The sequence below is a fragment of the Maniola jurtina genome, chromosome Z (genome assembly GCF_905333055.1).
Source record: "Maniola jurtina chromosome Z, ilManJurt1.1, whole genome shotgun sequence".
In the NCBI taxonomy this organism is placed as follows: Eukaryota; Metazoa; Arthropoda; class Insecta; order Lepidoptera; family Nymphalidae; genus Maniola; species Maniola jurtina.
Window position 1 is genome coordinate 8,893,125 of NC_060058.1, and position 22,137 is coordinate 8,915,261.

General features: G+C 36.3%; 1 protein-coding gene and 1 long non-coding RNA gene across 4 annotated transcripts in view; both read left to right on the top strand.

The window, feature by feature from the left end:
* The window catches only part of LOC123880166 (roquin-1), a 30,494-nt gene extending 8,544 nt beyond the window's left edge, over window positions 1–21,950 (top strand). For 2 of the 3 annotated variants that reach the window (XM_045928132.1, XM_045928133.1), the window contains exons 11-16: window positions 312–405; window positions 766–1,079; window positions 1,267–1,367; window positions 1,746–1,811; window positions 2,349–2,432; window positions 2,666–5,232. In XM_045928132.1, coding sequence (XP_045784088.1) covers window positions 312–405; window positions 766–1,079; window positions 1,267–1,367; window positions 1,746–1,811; window positions 2,349–2,432; window positions 2,666–2,734 — 728 coding nt within the window. In that variant the 3' untranslated portion in view covers window positions 2,735–5,232. Of the gene's footprint in view, window positions 1–311; window positions 406–765; window positions 1,080–1,266; window positions 1,368–1,745; window positions 1,812–2,348; window positions 2,433–2,665; window positions 5,233–21,935 lie in introns of those variants that run through there. The other variant, XR_006799174.1, reaches the window with a different exon arrangement.
* The window catches only part of LOC123880211, a 140,015-nt gene that overhangs the window by 18,221 nt on the left and 99,657 nt on the right, over window positions 1–22,137 (top strand). Inside the window, exon 2 of the long non-coding RNA XR_006799185.1 lies at window positions 20,703–20,706. This is a non-coding gene — a long non-coding RNA (uncharacterized LOC123880211). The remainder of the gene's footprint in view (window positions 1–20,702; window positions 20,707–22,137) is intronic.

The window sequence follows — 22,137 nt, forward strand, 5'->3', positions numbered from 1 at the left end:
TAATTTAGTTTTTTTTTTGTTTGAAAGTTGGTTTGATCGAAAGCGTTCTTAGCTATAATCCAAGAAAATCGGTTCAGCCGTTTGAAAGTTATCAGCTCTTTTCTAGTTACTGTAACCTTCACTTGTCGGGGGTGTTATAAATTTTTAATTTACACTTGTGATTGCAGGATAGGCTTCCGCTTGACGTCAATCATAAAATTTATTGTTTTATAGATTTTACGTCTTTAATTTTGTGCTCATGACTATATTATATATAATGTCTACGAAAATTTAAAATTATGAAGGTTTACATTTATACATTTATATTTTAGAAATTCAGCCAACGTTGCAACCTCAAGAAATTCTTCCAAATGCAGAATTCACACATCAAGCTGAAAACACGCGCACCGAATGCATTCCCCCAACGTAAGTATATTTTGGATCGTTTTAGCGTTATTTCCCTTTTACACCAGACGTATTCAGTACAAACTAATATTTTAAATACGAAAGTTTGTCTGTCTGTCTAATATCATGTTACGACCCATCTGCTTAACCGATTTTGGTGAATTTTGGTACAGAGATTGCATGCATCCCGGGAATGGCTATTTTCTATCCCAAAAAATGTTTATAAACCTAAATACATACATATTAAGTTGCGGGCATCATTTAGCAAATAATAATCATTCAGTCATAACAAGATCAATCACAGATTTAATTTTTCAATTATTTAATAGCGATACAGAACTCTACAGTTATAGTTTTCAAGGTAAATTCTGTATTTTCCAGGAATTTTGCATCTGCTATAATGCACAGCCAGCCTCCGATGGGTATAAATCAAAATGGCATCATAATGCCGATACCAGAACGTCCCTATTACGGTCGCTTCAGCAACATGGTGCCGCTACACGATGACACCACAAACAACCTTCAGTTCCCTCGGCCCGAATTTGTGAGCCCAGTATACCAGGGTCCAACCAATACTGGCCCAATAACAGGTTACCCAAATCAAGAACAGAATATACAACAGCCAATGCCAAATATGTTTGTGCCAGCGCAGCACGAAGCGCCGAGGAATATTAGCCCCTACACTTTCGATGATCGTAAGTTATGAAACACTATAACACTTTTTTCGTTCTTAAGCGCAACGCACACCTACAGAGTGGAGTAGAGTCGAGATGCACTTACCTTTTTTGATTAAAACTCTAATTGCTTAATTTATTTTGGCTTAGCTTAAAGTAGCGCGTTTCCATTTGGTCTGTCTTATAACAATTACTTTCTATTTCGTAGCGATTCCAACAGAACTCTTGCCAGACTATCGGGTCAAGGCGCCGGGATTTGCTTCTGTACCTAGGGAGCTTCGTATGGAGTCCTGGTCAACTACAAATAGCGTAAGTGTTTTAAATAAAAAGGGAGTGATAATTCCTTAACAGAATTAACGTTATTATTCTTTTTAGGTTTCCGTACGTGAACGGTGCCAATAGCACTTACCATTTTATCCTTGACTCTATTGCTAAGCCTCTGCTATCCGTCCGTCGGTTAGCGGACTGTATCTCATGAACCGTAAAAGGTAGAGAGTTGATTACAGTGTTTCCATTGCCGCTATAACAACAAATATAACGAATTTCAAAATGGCTGCCATTCAAATAAAAAAAAAATGAAAAAGTACATAGTGTTACATCTCGTATGGGTTATACGAAATTCTTCGTGTGCAAATTCGACTAGCACTTAACTGGATTTTTTATGCTCTTGGGTTCTGTTTGTTACAGATGCCTGTTTTCAACTTTGAAGGAATTAGAAATGCCCTGCCCCACATTCCCCAAACTACGGAAGATGTAAGTTTCATTTTAGTGAAGCTTTTAATATTATAATAGTACAAGCTAATGGCTTGCATGCGTTGCAATGCGACTTGCATGCTACGTACAAGTCGGTTAACAAGGGCTGGAATATTTACAGTACAAACACAATTTTATTATACAGCTTATTCTAAAAATATCGATTTTAAATATATTATTTTGAAACGAGGTTGCGTCCAAGCTGTTTTCAGCGTATTGCATAAAATGAATATCGTTTCTATGGTATAAATAATAATAGGTCGGGAAAAAGTGTTTTCGTATTTGATAAGTAAAAACTTACATGTTATTTGACGATTCAAAAGCACTTGTAAAAGTTTACTTGAATAAAAATCTATTGTATTCTATTCTACAGTAAAATCTTACTTTTATATACTGTTGGTATCTGGCTGATTTTGATACAACAAGCGCAATGTGCAAATGTAGTATACAGGCCAGCTCTTGTTAACACGGCTGTATTTACGTTGATACGATGAGAATGGCTATGTAACTTATGTAAGCTATTATTTGTTGTTGCAGATATTCTCAGTGCAGAATGACCGCCGGGCGGTTGGCGCGGACAGACTCGCGGTCAACACTGATCTCACCAACAGGGCTGATGATGTGAGTGTAATCATCAATTTATATTAGAGACTTCAAACCCTTACACAAAGTATGGGAGCATTTTGGCAACCGAATGATCCTGAGAGATTAATGTCATCTTATTCTTTCTTATTCTAATATCACATTTCCGAATATACATCCTAGGATGGCTGTTTAAGGGTGGGTAAAGGGAATTAGCCATATTTTTTAATTTCTATAGATGAATTTTGATTGTCATTATTTTTATATTTCAGCGGGAACTAGAAGAGGAACTGCAGGCTTTGGAACGACGTATAGACACGGAGTTCAAAAGCACAGATTAAACTAGTGAGGTACCCTTTATTAATAAACATCACAAGCGAAACGACATGCAGTTTTGGGTAACTTCGAGATCCACCCAATGTATATTCTACCACGGAAGACAATCCTCAACGCATGTTCGTATTAAGTACCTTTGGGTTTAGGTAAGGAAATATCAGCTAGGTGATTCGCTAACTCAGTGTCTAACACTAAAATATGATAGCCACCGAGGTTGATTGGTTCTACATTGCTGCTTCACTGAGTGATATTAAAATATTTTTTGTAGAAATCGTTCAATGGATTAAAAAATGAGTTCAGTGGTTATTATCATTCAGTCTTAGACACTGGGTTAGCGAATCACCCCGTTGAAGCTTTTAGTGTATAGAAAATTTATTTATTGTTGCAATTATCATTATTTATTATTGTGTTTTAAAATGAGTGGGATGTCCTCGGATATTCGATATATAGACTTCCCATTTAGCTTTATTATATACTATACTAGTTACATTATGTTTTATTGTATTGATATATAATGCGTAAAAAATGAGTTATGCGCCTTTTCAACTTTGTGTCAAATGTCATGTCGAAAGTACGATTTTAGTCCTTATTTTAAAGGTGAACCGTAATTTTGACATGACAGTTGGCCCATAGAGTTAAAATGGCGCGTAAGAAGTCATTTTGTATGGACTATACATCAAAATTAGCAAGATGTTTTAAAATAAATCAAACATGTAGCAAAAATTCGATTGATGGCAAATACATTTTATTTCTAGCATGCCGAAACAACCTAAAGCCTTCTTCTAAGGACTCTTATGTTAATAGGTAAAAGTTCGATAGATTTCTACTAAATTAATTTTATAGTTATCGCTTCCATAAAGTTCTGCCAAAAATTTTCCGAATCTTCCGTATCTACAAACCCGTTAGTTTTTTTTTTTACAATTGTTATGCCTTTGTCTTTTATTGGCTTCTTCTTTATATGAAACTATTCACATTTATCTGAAACCGATTTTGTGTCAAAATGTTCTGCCACTGGGAAATCCGATTAAAATCCGGGTCCGACAGCCGACCAGTGGGAACGGGCTGTAACGTAGACCTCCTGCTGATCAGAATTCTTGAGGTAGGTGTTCCTTAGTGCGTATGAGCGCTATGTCACAAAATACAAACTGAATTCGTAGCGCCATACTAACGCCCCGTTTAGTGGACACAGCGTACACCAAGGGACCTCTACTTATAAAGCGACGCGCTTTGTCAAGTGACAACCGTGTGCGGGTAAAAACGTGAGTAATTTCTCCGAAATAAAAGCGTGGCCGTGTGACGTGAACACTATTGTACGTTCGCGCAATTTGCACGCTCAGCGTAGCTCACGTCCTAATCTTAAGAGTAACTAAACAATAAAATTGCATAATATATTCATTGATAAATAATTAATACATTTTTAACTTAAATAAGTCAATGTGTTAAATTAAATAACGTGTTAAATATGGATATTAAATGTCAAAATTAATGAGTAAATAATAATTTTAACATTTCAATTTTTATTAACTTATAATGTTTATTGCTACATGTTGCAGCATTTTATAATTCATGGTTCTGTACATACTGTAATACTCAAACATATAAATCTTCAGTAAAAAAGATGAAATGACATCACAGATAATTTTTCTAGATTTAAAAAAATACTGGAACTTTGATTTTACGGAATAAAAAGTATCCTATGTTCTCCAGGAGCTAGCCCAAATTTAGTCAATTAAGGACATATTGTATTTTATTTGTGAAATTATTTATCACAGTCTTCAATGTCTTGATGTTGCAAAAGCCTTTGACAGGGTTTGGCATGGGGCACGTCTATCGAAACTACCATCCTATGGACTACCAATAAAGCTGTATAATTGGGTCGCCAGCTTCCGTGATGGTGTGTGGTGTCCATCAAAGTGGACATTGACGGTTTTGCTCGGAACTCAAGCCGATCAATGCCGGCGTCCCACAGGGCTCAGTGTTATCACCCACACTGTTCTTCCTGCATATCAATGACTTGTTGCATGACAGCAACATCCATTGCTATGCATATACAGTACCGCTGATGCCCTCTACAAAGTTCATGCACAGCTTTCTCGTGCAAGGCACAGAATGCAGAGCCAAACTTGTGTCTGACTTAGAACCGTCCCTAGGTAAAGTGTCAGAAAGGGGTTCACAAAACCTGCAATTTAGCCCGACTAAAACACAAGCAGCTCATAATGCAAGGGAAAATAAAAGGCAGGCGTAGACCTGGCCGTAGACGAACATCCTAGCTCAAAAACCTTCGCCAGTGGTTTAACATGAGTACGAGGTCACTATTTAGAGCAGCGGTGAACAAGATCCAGTTAGCCTTAATGATTGCCAACCTCCGATAGGAGACGGCACTAGAAGAAGAAGAAGAAAACACAAGTTTGTGAGTTAACCGTCAAGAAACCCCAGATCACTTTACCTAACAACCCTACCAAGCACAGGCTCCTGTATAAACTGTGAAATCAACTGCCATCTGTGGTGTTCCCACTAGATTACAACATGGGGTTATTGGAGGGCTGGACCAACAAATTCCTGAAAGGCCGGCAACGCATCAGCGGTTCTTCTGGTGCTGCAAATGTTCATGGGCAGCGGTAAACACCATCGGGTGGCCCGTCTGCTCATTTGCTCGCTATTTTTTTTAATGCACTGTGTCTGAATACCACAAAATAGACAGAAAATAAGCCTTAAATAAAAGATTCAATTTAATTAATTATAAATGAGCATTAAATTTTATTTATAAGGAAATACAAACTTAAAGCACATTACTTGAAGAATGTAATATGAACCCAAGGAGTTTCATTAAACTTGCCGTCCAAAAATGACTGTTTTTAAATTGAGAAATTCATCACAATACTCAATTATATTAATATATTATTTAAATACACTAAACACATTAATAAAAATTCCATACAACCACAAGGTACCTTATCCCATTTTGATCAGGTTGTAAAAAAAAATTGCAAGCTAGAAATATTAGGTACGAGTACATTTTAGGCATGCAAAGTCTGACCAGAAAAATAACCAAGTAGAAAATGTTGTACCTGCAAAACAGGTTTTTATATTAATTCTAGTCGCTTACGTCTTAGGCATCCAATCATTTCTGTTTAGTACTCGATATTTTAACATTTAACATCTAAAATGTGCAAGATGTTCTATTGTCTTTCTATTATTATTTTATGTAATATAAGTAAAAACTAAAAATATAATGTTGAAAACGTTATTTTTTTTTGTACTATGAAATAAAAAGATAGTGTTTTTTTTTTAAATGGGACAGTATGGTGAAATCCAAACCCATAGGTGACATGGAAACTATCGAAGAAGCCGTTAGGTCTATTTTTTGTTAAAACGATTTTGGCATAGTCAATTTTTTGGTCAAGCGTGAGTTGTCCATAAAAATCAATGAAATTGACTGTATCGCCTATGGTTTTGGATGTATACAGTCCCAGTTAAAAAAAAACACTGTATATGGTCCTATATTTAAAACAGGTGTAATAATATTTTAACTTTAGTGTTGACAGACTGTGAGTAATGTATAGAACCTCGTGTGAATAACTGCCCCTAGTGTACTATTACATAATGAAATAGGATTCGGCCTAAGAAATGCTTCTACTATATTACAATCTTTCACTAATATACATACGTCAAACGTCGACAGTCTGCTTAAACCTGTCGTTGCCTTTGGTATAAAATAACTATGTACTGTTTTTGAGACTACTTTTCTATAGGCTCAATATGTATTACATAAAAGTCAAAGTCGATTTATTCAGGCCACTAATTCCATTTTGAGTATATATTATGGCATCATGGCATTTCATTTAATTTGTAAACTAACTAGCTATAGTTTGATAGCAGTACAATGCGATCAAGATAATAGGAAAGTCAATGACTTCAACCTGTCATTTTTTACTTGAAAAATACGGTTTGTGAGGGAAATTATTTTGCATAATATATGTCGGCGCGAAGGCGTTAATAGTTACTAATAATCAAACTATTCAAATCAAAAGTTAAACATTACTTTGTTCATCAAGTACTAAAATACCCTCAGAGTTGATTTAGACATGACTAATTGTTGTTGTTATTGTAAGTTTTGGTATGTCGGCGGTACCGACTTTTAGCTGTCAACACTTTGCTCACTCAGCATTACGTCATCTCCCCACTTTCGTCGTTGGACTATAAAATCAGACACGCTGTGCGTAGCGGGGCATTATTCGTCCGGTTGTTGCCGAGGACACTTCTCAGTAGGCATAGTCTGTCGTACTGTAGAATTGTGGTTACCTAAAGTGGTACTGTTGGTTAGACGAGTTGATATTGTGGTGATTAGGTTAGATGGTCGGTTTGGGACCGGTGTAGGGGTGGAGGAGCCGGTCTAGGTAGGTTAGGTTTACCTAGTTACGCTGGTAGTTGTGACATGCAGTAAGTGAGAGTTATCATGGTTGTAGTCGAAGGTAGTTCAATATCACTTAAACAGTCCAAGAATATCGTTAGTACGCCCACGAAAGCTCGGTTAATCTAAAGGTTGCTATCCCGACGTATCCGGTTAGTTATTATCCAGGTTTACTAGTGGTTAGATCATGCTTCAATCTTAATAATCATTAGAAGCGCCTACAAAGTAATAAAAAGTGAAAATATGCCCACGATAACCTGATAACACCCTCTCACTCCGTCATCAGAAGTGGGATCGACCGCTGATCCACCAGGTCGATCATCAGATATGCCGCCGCAAAACCACCTTGTCATCGAACCTCGAAATGAAGTAAACCTGGTAGTCAAGAAACCGTGTCGGCGCCAGAAGACGTATACACGGATCCCGGATCATCCACTTCTCGAGAAGAGTCGCTGGAACAACTCACTAAAGAAGCAACCATGGAAAATGAGACGGAATAAAAACGCCGAGTTACCATATTCTAAAACCCAATTATCCAAAACCTTGCGTATAGTTATCGTCACCCGATTTAGGTGATAGTAACGACAAGTTTATCGTACCTCGATTTAGGTAGCATTACTTACTATTGCTCGATTTAGGTGACAGTAACGACTAGTTTATCGTCATTCGTCACTTGGTTTAGGTGGTATGAGTTACTATTGCTCGATATAGGTGATAGTAACGACACTTTTACTGACTAAGACACGTGATACTATTCACTATTGGGATGGTCTTCACTAATGAGATAGAGTTGATTTCTTATCCAACCATGCTGTATAGAATTAAAGAAAATTTCGTATTGTAGCTGTAGCAGTACGATGTCAACAATGAACTTGTTGTTTAGCACTAGCGTTGTACTTTGTTACGTAATGAACTCTTTTACTAAAAGTTAATCAGGAAAAGCCGAGCCTTTGATTATAGCAAGTTTTCTCTTTTACACGAGCCACACACACACAGACACACACACACACACACACACACACGCACACACACACACACACACACACAAGTTCTATCCACGAGTTTATCTACGAGACAATCCACGAGAAATCCACGAGTTTATCTACGAGAAATCCACGAGTTTATCTACGAGACAATCCACGAGAAATCCACGAGTTTATCTACGAGAAATCCACGAGTTTATCTACGAGAAATCCACGAGTTCTATCCACGAGTTATCCACGAAACACACACACACACGTACTCACACACGCACGCACACACACACACACACACACACACGCACACGCACACACACACAAATACTAACGAGATTTTACTTGTTACTAAATAAGCTCAAAAACCAGAAACATTGAAGATGTGCTGGTTTACTACAAATATAACTAAGCATCATTTGATGCTGACAGATACCAAACTCAGAAGAGAATGTATTTTAGTTTCAGAATCAACATCAATCGTTAGGCAGGTGCAGAGCGCGCACCGCCTGTCAGTATGGCCGTGTCGGCGCGAAGGCGTTAATAGTTACTAATAATCAAACTATTCAAATCAAAAGTTAAACATTACTTTGTTCATCAAGTACTAAAATACCCTCAGAGTTGATTTAGACATGACTAATTGTTGTTGTTATTGTAAGTTTTGGTATGTCGGCGGTACCGACTTTTAGCTGTCAACACTTTGCTCACTCAGCATTACGTCATCTCCCCACTTTCGTCGTTGGACTATAAAATCAGACACGCTGTGCGTAGCGGGGCATTATTCGTCCGGTTGTTGCCGAGGACACTTCTCAGTAGGCATAGTCTGTCGTACTGTAGAATTGTGGTTACCTAAAGTGGTACTGTTGGTTAGACGAGTTGATATTGTGGTGATTAGGTTAGATGGTCGGTTTGGGACCGGTGTAGGGGTGGAGGAGCCGGTCTAGGTAGGTTAGGTTTACCTAGTTACGCTGGTAGTTGTGACATGCAGTAAGTGAGAGTTATCATGGTTGTAGTCGAAGGTAGTTCAATATCACTTAAACAGTCCAAGAATATCGTTAGTACGCCCACGAAAGCTCGGTTAATCTAAAGGTTGCTATCCCGACGTATCCGGTTAGTTATTATCCAGGTTTACTAGTGGTTAGATCATGCTTCAATCTTAATAATCATTAGAAGCGCCTACAAAGTAATAAAAAGTGAAAATATGCCCACGATAACCTGATAACACCCTCTCACTCCGTCATATATTATAACGTTTTTACATCACACAAGACAGCGAAAACTCATTTCTATTCTAATTTTTGTCGCATAATATTTTATCCTATTTAAAATTATTGATGAATTGGGCTTAATATTTTAATAGCTGTTTAGCATACATGCATACGTGTATGTCATAATTTTAGATGTAGAATCTAATGCAAGAATAGGCAATTTGGGCCGAGTATTTATTTTGAATCCAGGTAGCATCAGATAAACTCTTGTGGTATTTTATCAAATGAAGTCTGCTCATTCGTACATTTTCGCAAATAAAAGTAAGAATAGTAATTCGACTAGCTTCTTGTCTATTGAATTTAAATTGATAAATATCAAAACTGAAGTTGTCGTTTAGTAAGTATTAGATGTATCTCTCAGATCGGTCTTTAGTTCGAAGTTAACGGTGCGTTGACCAGGATTTAGTGTGTATCGTGAGAGTGGTAGTGGGCGCGTCTTCATTGGTATAGAACGGGGCGTACACGTTCTATATTTTTAATAAATATGCCATCTACTGCGCTCGGGTTGCCGCTTTTGGCGTCAACACGCAGACATTTGTATTATGGTAGGAAAACCTACCGGGTACCGACATTAGTAAAATGCTATGCAGTTTTTTTTTTGTATATCAAAGACTGTTAAAATGTTGAAAGAAATCCAATTGATGAAAAGAGCGGTTCCAAATTGAGGTTTATTTGAGCATCTAAGTTCGTTACTGTTCGCGCGTAGACGGTTTTCAAGTTCGTATTCGTGTGAGTCGTTGGTCGGAATTCATATTGCTACTGATTGACACCTTGTTCAAGCAAAGACGTCAAAATGAGCCCTTTTAGTCTTCGATAGTATATTACGGCGTGAAATAGCGAGCCGGTTAGCGCCTATACTAAAATGAGCGCGCAGAAAAACGCCCTTAAGGGATCATGTGCGAAAGCATGTAAAGTTAAAATTGGATTTCGTTGTCATTAACATTTTTATCTTCTGGAATTAGGTACAAATATACAAAATCTATATTCATAATTATTTATATAAAATTTCTATAAAAACAAACTGCATATAGAGTTTTTAAAGAAACCAAATGTTAGTATTGCGACGTGCATTATAACGTAAAAAATCACAATATATCTATGTTACGTGTGCGTGCGCAGAACTGAGCTGATAAGGGTAATTCTGAATATAAACTGATACTGAAACCAAATTACTTTATTCAGTACTTATTAAACATAATATGCATGCCATTGAAAAACAATCTATTTATTAACTAACGACTGCATATTATATTTTTGCTATTGGTTAAATTTAACAACGTAGACTATGTATTATAGAATTAATAGTAAAGCATAATATATTATTATTTAAGGTATATGCTAATTATTATTATTTTATCAATAATCATTTTTAAGTAAAATCACGTGATAATAACTGATGTCTCAAAAGTGTCTCTTGTTGTAAATACTTATAGAGAATGTAATGAATAAAACAATTAGCATCACAGCCATTTTGGTATAAAAATCTTAGTAGTAAAAATAACGCGCCGAAATGAAACCTCCTTTTTACAAGTTGGTTAAAAACTACTTCGTTTCTGTTAATGAGTGAAGTACTTCTTATTACTAGGACTCCGCTATCTAGTCGTATTCATAGACGTCAAAACACAGGATGAGTAGGTTTGGGACAAAATGACACACTTATAAATTTTGGCTGTTGCTAGCCGTCCGACTGGTCAGATGACCATATAATTTTTAATAGTCTCACCGGTGGCATTGCTATTTGACCTTTAAGGCGATTCCATTAGACGATTTCACGTGTAATTTTCTCTTGGTACCAGGGTGCCAATCCCGACCTCAGTCAAATATGCCTTTTTTTTAGAAATTTAAGGTGTTCTTAATATTGATCTTTAATTTAAGAGATAATTGTACGGGGAGCGTGCAGATCTTTTATGAATTATTTCTATAACTAACCTGCCGACACTTAGAACAACTTGATCAATCATTGCAAAAGTCATAGTCTGACTGATAATTATAATATATTATTTTATATTCCTCCGGCCGTCGGACGGCTGGCAACAGCTTACGTTTTTAAGTGTGCCTACCTTTTCCCTGTCTACTCATCATCTGAGTTGACGTCTGTGAAGACGACAAGATAACGAAGTCTAATTATTATTACTAAGACTAGAGGATGCCCGCGACTTCGTCCGCGTGGATTTAGGTTTTTAAAGACCCCGTGGGAACTGTTTCTGGAATAAAAAGTTGCCTATGTCAATTACAGAGACGCAAGCTACCTCGGTACCAAATTTCATGCAAATCGGTTAAACGGATTGGATTAGTGGGAACTCTTTGATTTTACGGGATAAAAAGCAGCCTATGTCCATCCCCGGGATATAAGCTAACTCTATACCGCATTTCGTCAGAATCGGTTAAACTGTTGGGCCGTGAAAAGGTAGCAGACAGACAGACAGACACACTTTCGCATTTATAATATTAATATGGATTTGCGCTTTTAGAAAACCCTCGTTTACTTTGTATTCGCTTCGCTTCTTTTATTAATTTAATTTGATATAGCTTATGACATATTCTGGAATCCGTAGCACTAATAATAGCATAATTTATCAAATATGTATTAGGATGTTTGAAACGGAAGATTAATCATACAGAAATTAGTATCACAATTATTATAGTAAGTATTACACTTGTTATATTGGTATTACTGTCAAACATAAAATGAAACCGTGAACGATTTAAATGAAACATCTAAATCCATTCGCATGTGCAGGGGCTTATAATAAATACGACACTGAATGGTAAAGTCTATCACGTAAATCTCGTACAATATAACTTTGCATCGAGGGTTTCATATATGTTTCTTACATGCCCTGTACATGTTACCTCTGTTCAAATACATTTTTTTCCTGTTACATCAATGTTTGCATAAATCATGTTACAATTATAATTATTATTATTGCTAAAACAATATTATTTATCGAGGGTTTATTAATGTAGATTTATAATATTTAGAAATGTTCTAAATATTATTGATTAAGGTTATAAAAGCTTTCTAGATTTACTGATACTGATTTAATAATGCTAGGAAATTTATATATTTGGTATATGGGGAGCGATATCTAAGGCTGGTGATACATCTACGTATTCTCTTTGTATAGAGAGAAATGTATAAATTATGTAAGGCTGTAATATAGATACAGCTGAGAGATTCAACTCAACGCCGTCTCATTAGTGTAAATATGTATGAACGTTACTTATTTATATTCGAAGAAATATAGTTTATTACCAAAATTGTAATCACAATTATTCGGAATGCCACTGAGGTCTCGTCTGGACTGACAAGTAACTTACTGTTCAAGTTTTATTAAATGACGTGTTTGTACATAGCGAACAATACTTAAGTTACCGCCTAGAATACGTGGACTAGACTATCGGCACACATTTTCAGTGATGAAAAATGCGTTCCGATTCGGTTCGCTAAGATGAGGTCTAGCGTGCGCTTCAATCTACGACGGCCTTTAGCTATACCGTTGCCCGTTAGTAAATCAAAATAGATGAGTCTCGACCGAATCTGACGACCAGTTCTAGTAACAGACAAGTTTTTGAATATCCCTTGCAAGTATTAAGATTAATCAAAGACAATATCGTAATTTGAAAGACCAAAAGCACTATAGAGGAACGGATACCCCCCCTTTATTGCAGCTTGCTCTCCAAGAAGGTTCATCTTGTCAGTTCGGACGCGGCTTTGTGTTCTGTGATCTCAACACATCGAATGTCGCCAAGTGTAGGCAGTAATAGACTACTGGCCCATGCCCAAAAAATTTATGGGTCATATGAACTACCAGGTGACGTATACAGGACGATATAAGAGCATAAAATAACCCCCCCCGGACCACGGAAAGAGAACGGGTTGCTACCCTCAATTTTTTCTCCTTGTCGCATGATTTTTGTACGGCGTTGCGGAATAATGGATTAGAGGCTGTATTGAAACAGTATGAAACTAATGCTGTACAGAATGAAATGACCAAATTTACCCTGGAAATTGTCAGAAAATCAAAAAAATTACTGAATTTGTGGCGCACCATTTTTTGACAGCACTGCGCGCTTTCTTATTATTTTTCATGAATCTATCGATGGTAAAAATGCCGTACAAAAATATATGACCAAAATGTACTCACTCTACCTTCACTTTTGAATTTTCACCAGCACTCAGTTGGACACCTTACAAGTGACGGCATAGTGCTGAATCTTATTATTGCATGGTCTTATATCGTACTATATACGTCATCTGGTGGTTCATATGACCCATCCATTTTGAACATGGGCCTGTAGTCTATAAACAAATAGCCAAAAGACTCGCGACTAGGTCACTTGTTGACTCTGTGCAATTATTTTTATGTTATGTGCAATAACCGATACCACAGGGCAATCGTTATTTTAATGAAGTGACGTTATGTTTGAGGTCTAACGTTTATTGTTCTATGAATGATAATGCTATACCAACATAACAGATTTTATCATACAGTAATGACAGAGTACATAATGGATTATGTTAAACTATTTAATATTATGGTAAGATTTACAAAATACACCAATAAGCACTACGCAAGTGATATTTGAATATATTATTATGAGGTTTTAATTCAATCCACTTTCGACTTTTCACTTTGAAGTCGACCGAAGAAATGTTATTTTGAGAATGTCAAGACCAAAAAGTTGAACAAAATCAACATAAAATAATAGTTTTCTTAAATCCTGCTAAATCCTCTAATATAAAGTATGATGACTAGTTTTTCTTTATAATGATTTCAGTTCTTATTGTCGTCTGTTTGTTATGTTAAATATTATGATGTTAGAATTCTGTCAATTGCAATATTGGAACTCCGGTTGGGATAATTTTATTTTGTGTTTATTTTAACTTTATAATATATATAGTGCTAGGTCTGCAGATGTGATAATTTTAAGTGACGTACACTTACAATTTGTAAAGTTTTCGGGGTGGATGGGAAAACGCGATCATTATGATACGTTCAACAAATCATCGGATCATAATAATTTGGCTTACTGTGAATTTGTGTGCTATTTTATTATTGTATAGTAAATACCAAAATTGTTTTGGTGATTTTTTTCCTAGGAAAAGTTATTTTATTATTTATAAGGAGGTCTGTTTAAAGACCCTAATAACGTAAGAGCATTACACATGAGGGGTCTGTGTAACCGGGCTGTGTAAACTTTGCTTTATTGTTTTTGTAAACTAATTGAAATGCACAGTTGCTCATCGGTGTTCTTTGGTCAAATGAACATGTGCAAGAACTTTTTATAGATTAATATATCGTAATATTATTATTAATTTAATTTGTGATTAGTTTTATTTATTTTAATGTAGATTTATTAACAATTTTCTTTTTATTTTTCGTTGAGGTTGCTTAGCAAAAGTGAAAATATTAACGAATTTATAACATCACACCATTTATAACGCTAACATTAATAATGTACGTTCGCGCTTACGTAAAATAAAGCGTTCATACGATTATTGGCTCCGTACCTATTGATATAAAAAAGGACATCATTTTATAATATGGCACAAGCTAATTTTTTGCTGGTATCGCATAAAATCCTACATTCTGGCTTATATTTTCTTTTTATTTAGAAGATACCGAAGATATCGTTTAAATAAAGAGAAAATATATTAGTAGGTATTTAATATAAATAAAAAATAAATAGGTAGTATTTTTTCATAGTATAATAATGTAAGGTAGAGAAGTAATAAAAGGCATTTTTATTTTATTTAAACGATAGTTGCCTACACAATTACTTAATTTACAACTGTTAGTAAAACGTAAATGGCATACCTACTTTGAAGGTTTTTGAACTTGTACTAACAAAATATATTCATTATACCTCATTGAAATAAAATTTCACTTGATCAGCAAAAACAATGTTAGCCAATTGCAGATGATGTCCTTTTAAATGGAGTAATAATTTTTTGTATGATTTTTAACAATAAAGATAAAATTGGGCAAGAAAGGGGTTCGAAGTGGAGTGAGGCCGCCATTTTAATTTTTTTTTTCAAAATCGCTGTCGCACCATCGAGTCACTTACATAGCCACGAAATTATATTACATTATAATAAGTCATTTTATGTTCAAAGCATCATTCGGGATGTATTGAATACAATAATAATAATAATGGTTCGGACTGGCTACCGAGCGGCAGTGTACGGCGAGTTCCTGCTCCTCGAGCCGAACTTAACTCTCACGGAACAAAACCTGGCAGACCGAGCTCGGTATATTCAGCGTTCTAACATCTTTAACGCTACCGAGCTCGAACGATTACGACGTGAGGCTGTCCCGGAAGTCTCAGCACCTACCGCAGAGCAAATCGTCTCCCAGGCGGCGCCTGTCCGCGAGGAGACAATTACCACCTCACAAGATTTGCCTGTGGAGGAAGACACTAAGGGAACAGTCTCCCTTAATATAGAGCGGATGAAAGGGATTCTAGAAGAGGCGATTTCTGAAATCCGGAGCGCTCCTCTAGAGAATTGACCGCGGCTCTCCCGGCTTACACTAAATGTAGCGACGCGGGATGTCATTGAGGCCATTAACAAAATGCTGCCACAACATCTGGAGAGCAGCACTGGCCTGGGTGATACGGCTTCAATACTCTTCGGTGCGGCGCTAGCCGTGCACCTATTCATCGGTGACAAGACTCCGGGACTGGGGCGTGCTGCTGCTACAAGGCGCAGCGCGGAACCGGCCTGGAAGAAGAGAATAGAACACCGTATCACCCTAACCAGACTCCTCATTGGCAGACTGCATAGCTACTCGAGAGAGGTGGAGTATGAGGAGGGCCCTTGGATTGCGGCGGTAGAGGAAGCATGTGCCAGAATAGAACCCATGAACCCGGTCGCAATCATTGCGGAGGATGTAGCTGGTGCAGTAAGACGGGCCCCGAATTGGAAAAGCCCGGGACCCGATGGACTGCATCACTACTGGCTGAAAGGTTTTTCGGTTTGCCATGCAGAGAAAAACGCAAGTAGCCTCGATCTGGCTAACGAGGTTTCCGACATGTGGCATGTGGAGTCCACTGAAATCATCCGAATCGTTTCCGTTTCGTTAGTCCGCCGGTTTCTCAACCTGTCGCCCTGACTCCCGGCCGTTTGGTCTCCCCTGCCGGGGTGTGATCTTCCGCCCGGTACAAATATGTATTTATGTAAATGTGTATGTAGGTTTATTTATTTTTATTTATGTAAGTATATTATAATATTTCCTTTGGATTTTATATATATCTATTTTGTAACCGGGCGTGAGAGGTAGTACCTAATATAATAATAATGGTTCGTTACAATGATGATTCTGTTAAAACCTGTAATGGCCGGCGGTGTTATAACAAAATGGCCTATTATATTTTTGATTATCTAGGTAACTATCGGTATAAATAGGTAGATTTCAGACTGCGACATCATTTTTGTAAAAAAAAAATCCATAGGCCACTTCGAGCCCCATACATCACAATCGAAACTGTAGTATTTATTCCGTCGCGAATATGAAACTCATATCAATTGTATTTAGATGATAGCGCCTTGCATAACATTGAATCCGGCGTCGGGTTGCGTCTTTCAGTTTTATTTTTATAGATTTTTATTGGTGGCACAGTGTCGCCGATTGAACGTCAATGTTTGCATTTGTTTAAGAATGCATAGATATTCCTTTTAGACGGGGAGGTCATAACAAATTTGGCACCCAACGATCACGGACATGGCTGGTGCTGTGTTCACAGAATAAAGAAAGAAAGAAGAAAGAAAATTAATTTAAAGGTTATATTTACTTTCTACCATCACCAGCCAAATCCATATCTTTTTTCTTTTTTTAGTCACATTAACTCGCTCTTCAGGTGCCATAAATAGAAAACGCAACCACTCAGCGCAGGCAGACTGACTTATTTGGCATCAGAGGGCTGCCGTTTATCCTGTGAACCGAGCACTAGCCGTATCCGTCATCGTTACCTCCGTTATGACTTCCTAATCTATTTGATAATATATATTATAGACTTATAAATAAGCGTTATAAGCGCTAGTAGTAACCTAAATAAATTAATACATGAATATATTATGTAGATATATTAAAAAAAACTTCATAACCTAAATGTAATAAGTTTGTGATCTGATTTTTTATAGAAGTCAGTACGAGTAACTTGAATTTTCATGTAACTACTGCTTTAGTTGTTGGAAAATATTTTGCAGTGACGTCGCTGGGGCTTAAAGTCTTTTCCATTTTCGGCGTGTTTTCATGATTTTACATAAATAATTAAAACCTGCTGGTTTTAGTGCCTGTATTTGTGTTCTGTCGATCTGTTACAATAAAATATAGCTTGAGACCTGTGACAGATGTCATCCAAATGACGCTTATGAAGTTAAGTATGTTTAATGGTAAAAATTTATAAATAATGTACGCGAAAAATATCATACTTCATTGATTTATGTACATTATTATTGACGTTCCTTTTGGTATCGTAACCAAAGTCTATAGTATGATTTGGATTAGAACCGTTACATGAATACATGGAATCTTCCTTTTGTTTGATTTCATTATAATAGGTAGTTAAAAATTACTATCCTAGTATAAAAAATATTATGAAAAAAAAATAAACACAACATTTGTATCAATAATATCGATATTATTATGATGGATTTTCAACAATGCCGCAGCCCTATTTATGTCACTCTGATAACTGTCACAGGTCTCAAGCTATACTTTATCAACTATCTGCAGATTTTACATATAGATTATAGCCTTTGCGACGTCCCTGACCGTTCATGCAATTTTGTAAGTCCAATATTGGATAAATTCGAACAGTTACTATATAGTTATGTTTAAAGACAGGCTAGAGCCTTTAGATGCATTTTCCTACCCGATAATTATTATAATATTATTAATATTATTATTTGTTGCTTGAAGATTTTTGTTTTAAATCCTTATCTTTTATGAAATAAAAATAATGTTTTTTGTGGTATGAAATGTGTTTTTATTTCTGGCCATAGTCATTTTACAAATATGTGGTTTATTTATATCGCTTCTATGTCATTCGAGGAGGTAAACCACAAAAAAAATCCACTCACGCTTTTCCGATAGGTAGGTACCTTGAAAATTTGGTTATTTTTTCAAAGTTTAAATATCAAGCGTGTTACGGTAATATGTTTTTAAAAATACTAAGCAATTACAGTTATATCCCCTTTAGTTTATTTTCAATTCATAGACAGATATACATATCAGATGTATGTACCTATTTAGTGATCGAAATTACGAACTTTGGACTCATGTACAGTTTTTACATATACGTACATGTACGTTTTGCACGGAAATAAGATTTGTACGCAATGAGCCAAAACCAGGTTTTCAGATTTTTTCATTTGCTTGTGCTATAATACCTACCTACCTGGCAAATTTCATGATTCTAGGTCAACGGGAAGTATCCTATAGGTTTTCTTGACAAACACGATAGATGGACAGACAGACAGACAATAAAGTGATCTTATAAGGGTTCCGTTTTTCCTTTTGAGGTACGGAACCCTAATAAACATAATTTTATTATATTAATTAATTTTATTATTGCCGAGCACATTTAATGAAGAGGTAAATCAATAATGAGCTTAGTATTAGATCTAAAACAACAAATAATATAATTATACGTTACGAGTAACCTTAATTGTTGGGGAAAGTAGGAATATTAGTCACATTTACGACCATTTTTTTTTTCAAAAACCTTTTTTCGATGACGTTTGTGAAGGAAAAGTCGAGCTTTGTTTTTGGCTTTGACTATTTAACAGTGGGTAATAGAGCGAGTGATTCACGAATGAGTCACGTTACACCCCTTATCACAATGCTGCACCCCCACGCTGGCAAACAGTTCTTCGAACTTTACCAAATACTCGTAATTATAATTCCATTAATTTGAAAATATAGCGGTTTGTTTGACTTGACAGCTAACACAGCTCTTATAAAAAGTTATAGGTGAGGTCTGACTGGGTTCCAAAATCTGCCGTATTTTACGGACGGTCCCATTTTTAACCCAGCCACAAATCTGGCGTCCTTTAAAAAGTTGCCAACTGCAGATAATATTTTTAGTTTTTTTGCTGGTTTTTGCCGCCGAGTTTCTTGCTGGTTTTTCTCGGTAGGAAAGGCATTCCCAACCAGTGGTAGATGCTTTTGACGATTCAAAAGAACTTGTAAAAGTATAATTGAATAAAAATATTTTAAATCTTGAAAAAATATATATTTTGTATTGAATTTTTCGAGTTATCGACAAAAAACGTGGGAATTCTCAAAAACTAATGCTCCTTAAAAGGAATGTTAAGTATATAGAACTAATGAATAAAGAAATTCCCTGATAAGATTATTAAAGAATTTCCCTGGGATGTCTAAAACAGAAATCCATACAGACGAAGGCGTGGACATCACACTACCCAACCCGCCTCAACTCATAATATAAATGCGAAAGAATGTTTGTTTATTGGTTTGTCCGTCAATCACGCTGCAATAACGCAAAGAATCGGCGTGATTCTTACCATGAATATTATTAAAAACCTGGAGAAAAACATAGTCTTCTATATATCCCGAAAAATCAAAGAGATTTTTAAAACATAAATTCATATGGATGAAATTGCGGGCCTCAACTGGGACAAGTATAAATTAAAAATACTATGAAAAACTTCCACTACTTATCTTTCTTTTATCAGGTAAATTGTTCGTGAAACTGTGATAGCCTAGTGGTTAAAATGTCCCAATGACTTCTATGTAGTATACATAGAAGTCATTGGAACGTCCGCCTCCTAATCGGAGGTCGGTGGTTCGATCCCGGGCACGCACCACTAACTTTTCAGTTATGTACGTTTTAAGAAATTAAATATCACTTGCTTTAACGGTGAAGGAAAACATCGTGAGGAATCCAGCATGACTGAGAGTTTCTATGTTCTAAAAGGTGTGTGAAGTGTGCCAATCCGTATTTGGCCAGCGTGGCAGACTATGGCCTAAACCCTTCTCATTCTGAGAGGAGACCCGTACTCAGTAGTGGGGCGGAAATGGGTTGATCATGATGAAATTTTTCGTACGTATACCTAAGTGAAAAAAATTAAAACAAAGAAAACTAAATTTAATCTAGCCAAAGCTTTTACCCTTTCATAAAAATATCTTTGACATATTTTGTAAACAAAGCGGGTTAATCGTGATATTAAATCCAACCGTCACAAACGGGGGTTGGTAAAAGCACGTTTCCTGATTTCCGACGTCAAAGCGATCACTTGAGCTCTTTATATGTTCCACGCAAGGGTTCTGTACACATACCCTGTACTTAGGTACGTGCATGTGCTCTAGACTTGAATCGAGAACAATATGGCCCTTTCAAATGCGTTTGTCGAAGGCGAATGTTCAAGTGTAAGTACGTAAGTATAAGCCATAAATGTTGGTACCTAATCCTATCATGTTATTACCTACCTTACTGGAAGTGTGCGTGACTGTCTGTGCGTTTAACCGATATAACAAAATTTGGTTTACAGATAGCTAGCATCTCGAAAAAGGACATAGCCCCTTTAGTATCTTTGTACCTTTTGTAAAAATCATTTAAATGGTTGGGCCATGAAAGACAGACTGATATACTTTCGCATTTATGATATTAGTGTGGATTTGTCTCCAAATAATAATTATATTTTAAGGGATTACCATTGAAGGCGCAACTGCAGATCTTACTAACCCTTCGTAAATAGGTCTGTATTTCTAACCATTTAATTAAATTAACAAGGTCAATTTAAGTGCACTTTGAACCGTAGATTAAAGAAACACACAAAAAACCATCTGACAAGGCCTCCTAATTATAATTGCACGAATGCAGAGTTAATGAAAAGGGTTTTAATGAACTGGCGATATTATGCGAGCCTAGGGGAGCAAAAAATCCCCCTAAATTTGTTGTTGACTAAGTTAGCAATGAGAGAGTATTCTTCGTGGTTATATTGTAATATCTACCAAACATTTTGGCTATGATTATAAATTGTTAACAAAATAATATACACTCCAACAACTTTGACAGTTGACATCCTACCATAAACTTTTTTAAAGTTAAAGCTCCCGAATTTCAACTTACCTATTAAAAAGTGTAAATTAAAAATTTATAACACCCCCGACAAGTGAAGGTCACAATAACTAGAAAAGAGCTGATAACTTTCAAAAGCTGAACCGATTTTCTTGGATTATAGCTAAGAACACTTTCGATCAAGACACCTTTCAAACATAAAAAAAATTAAAAAACTAAATTTAAATTAGTTCATTAGTTTAGGAGCTACGATGCCACAGACAGATACACAGATACACACGTCAAACTAACACCCCTCTTTTTGTGTCGGGGATTAAAAAAATTGATAACTCGTGGAAATTATTTTCACTAACGAAATATCATCATCATCATTCATCATCAACAACAACCCATCACCATCTAACTAACTGTGCACGTGTGCACGTACCTAGGCCACCACGCTGGCCAAGTGCGGATTGGCAGACTCTACACACCTTTGAGAAAATGGAGAAATCTTAGTTAGGCATGCAGGTTTCCTCGCGACATTTTCCAACAAGTGACATTTAATTGCTTGAAAAGTTAGAGATGCGTGTCCGGGGTCGAACCCCAGACTTCCCGAATAAGATGCGGGCGTCTCAACTACTAGGCTATTACGGTAAAGAGCAAACCATATGAGTCAAAACATTTTAGGTTGATCATAGACAAAATGACAGACGTAGGTAAAC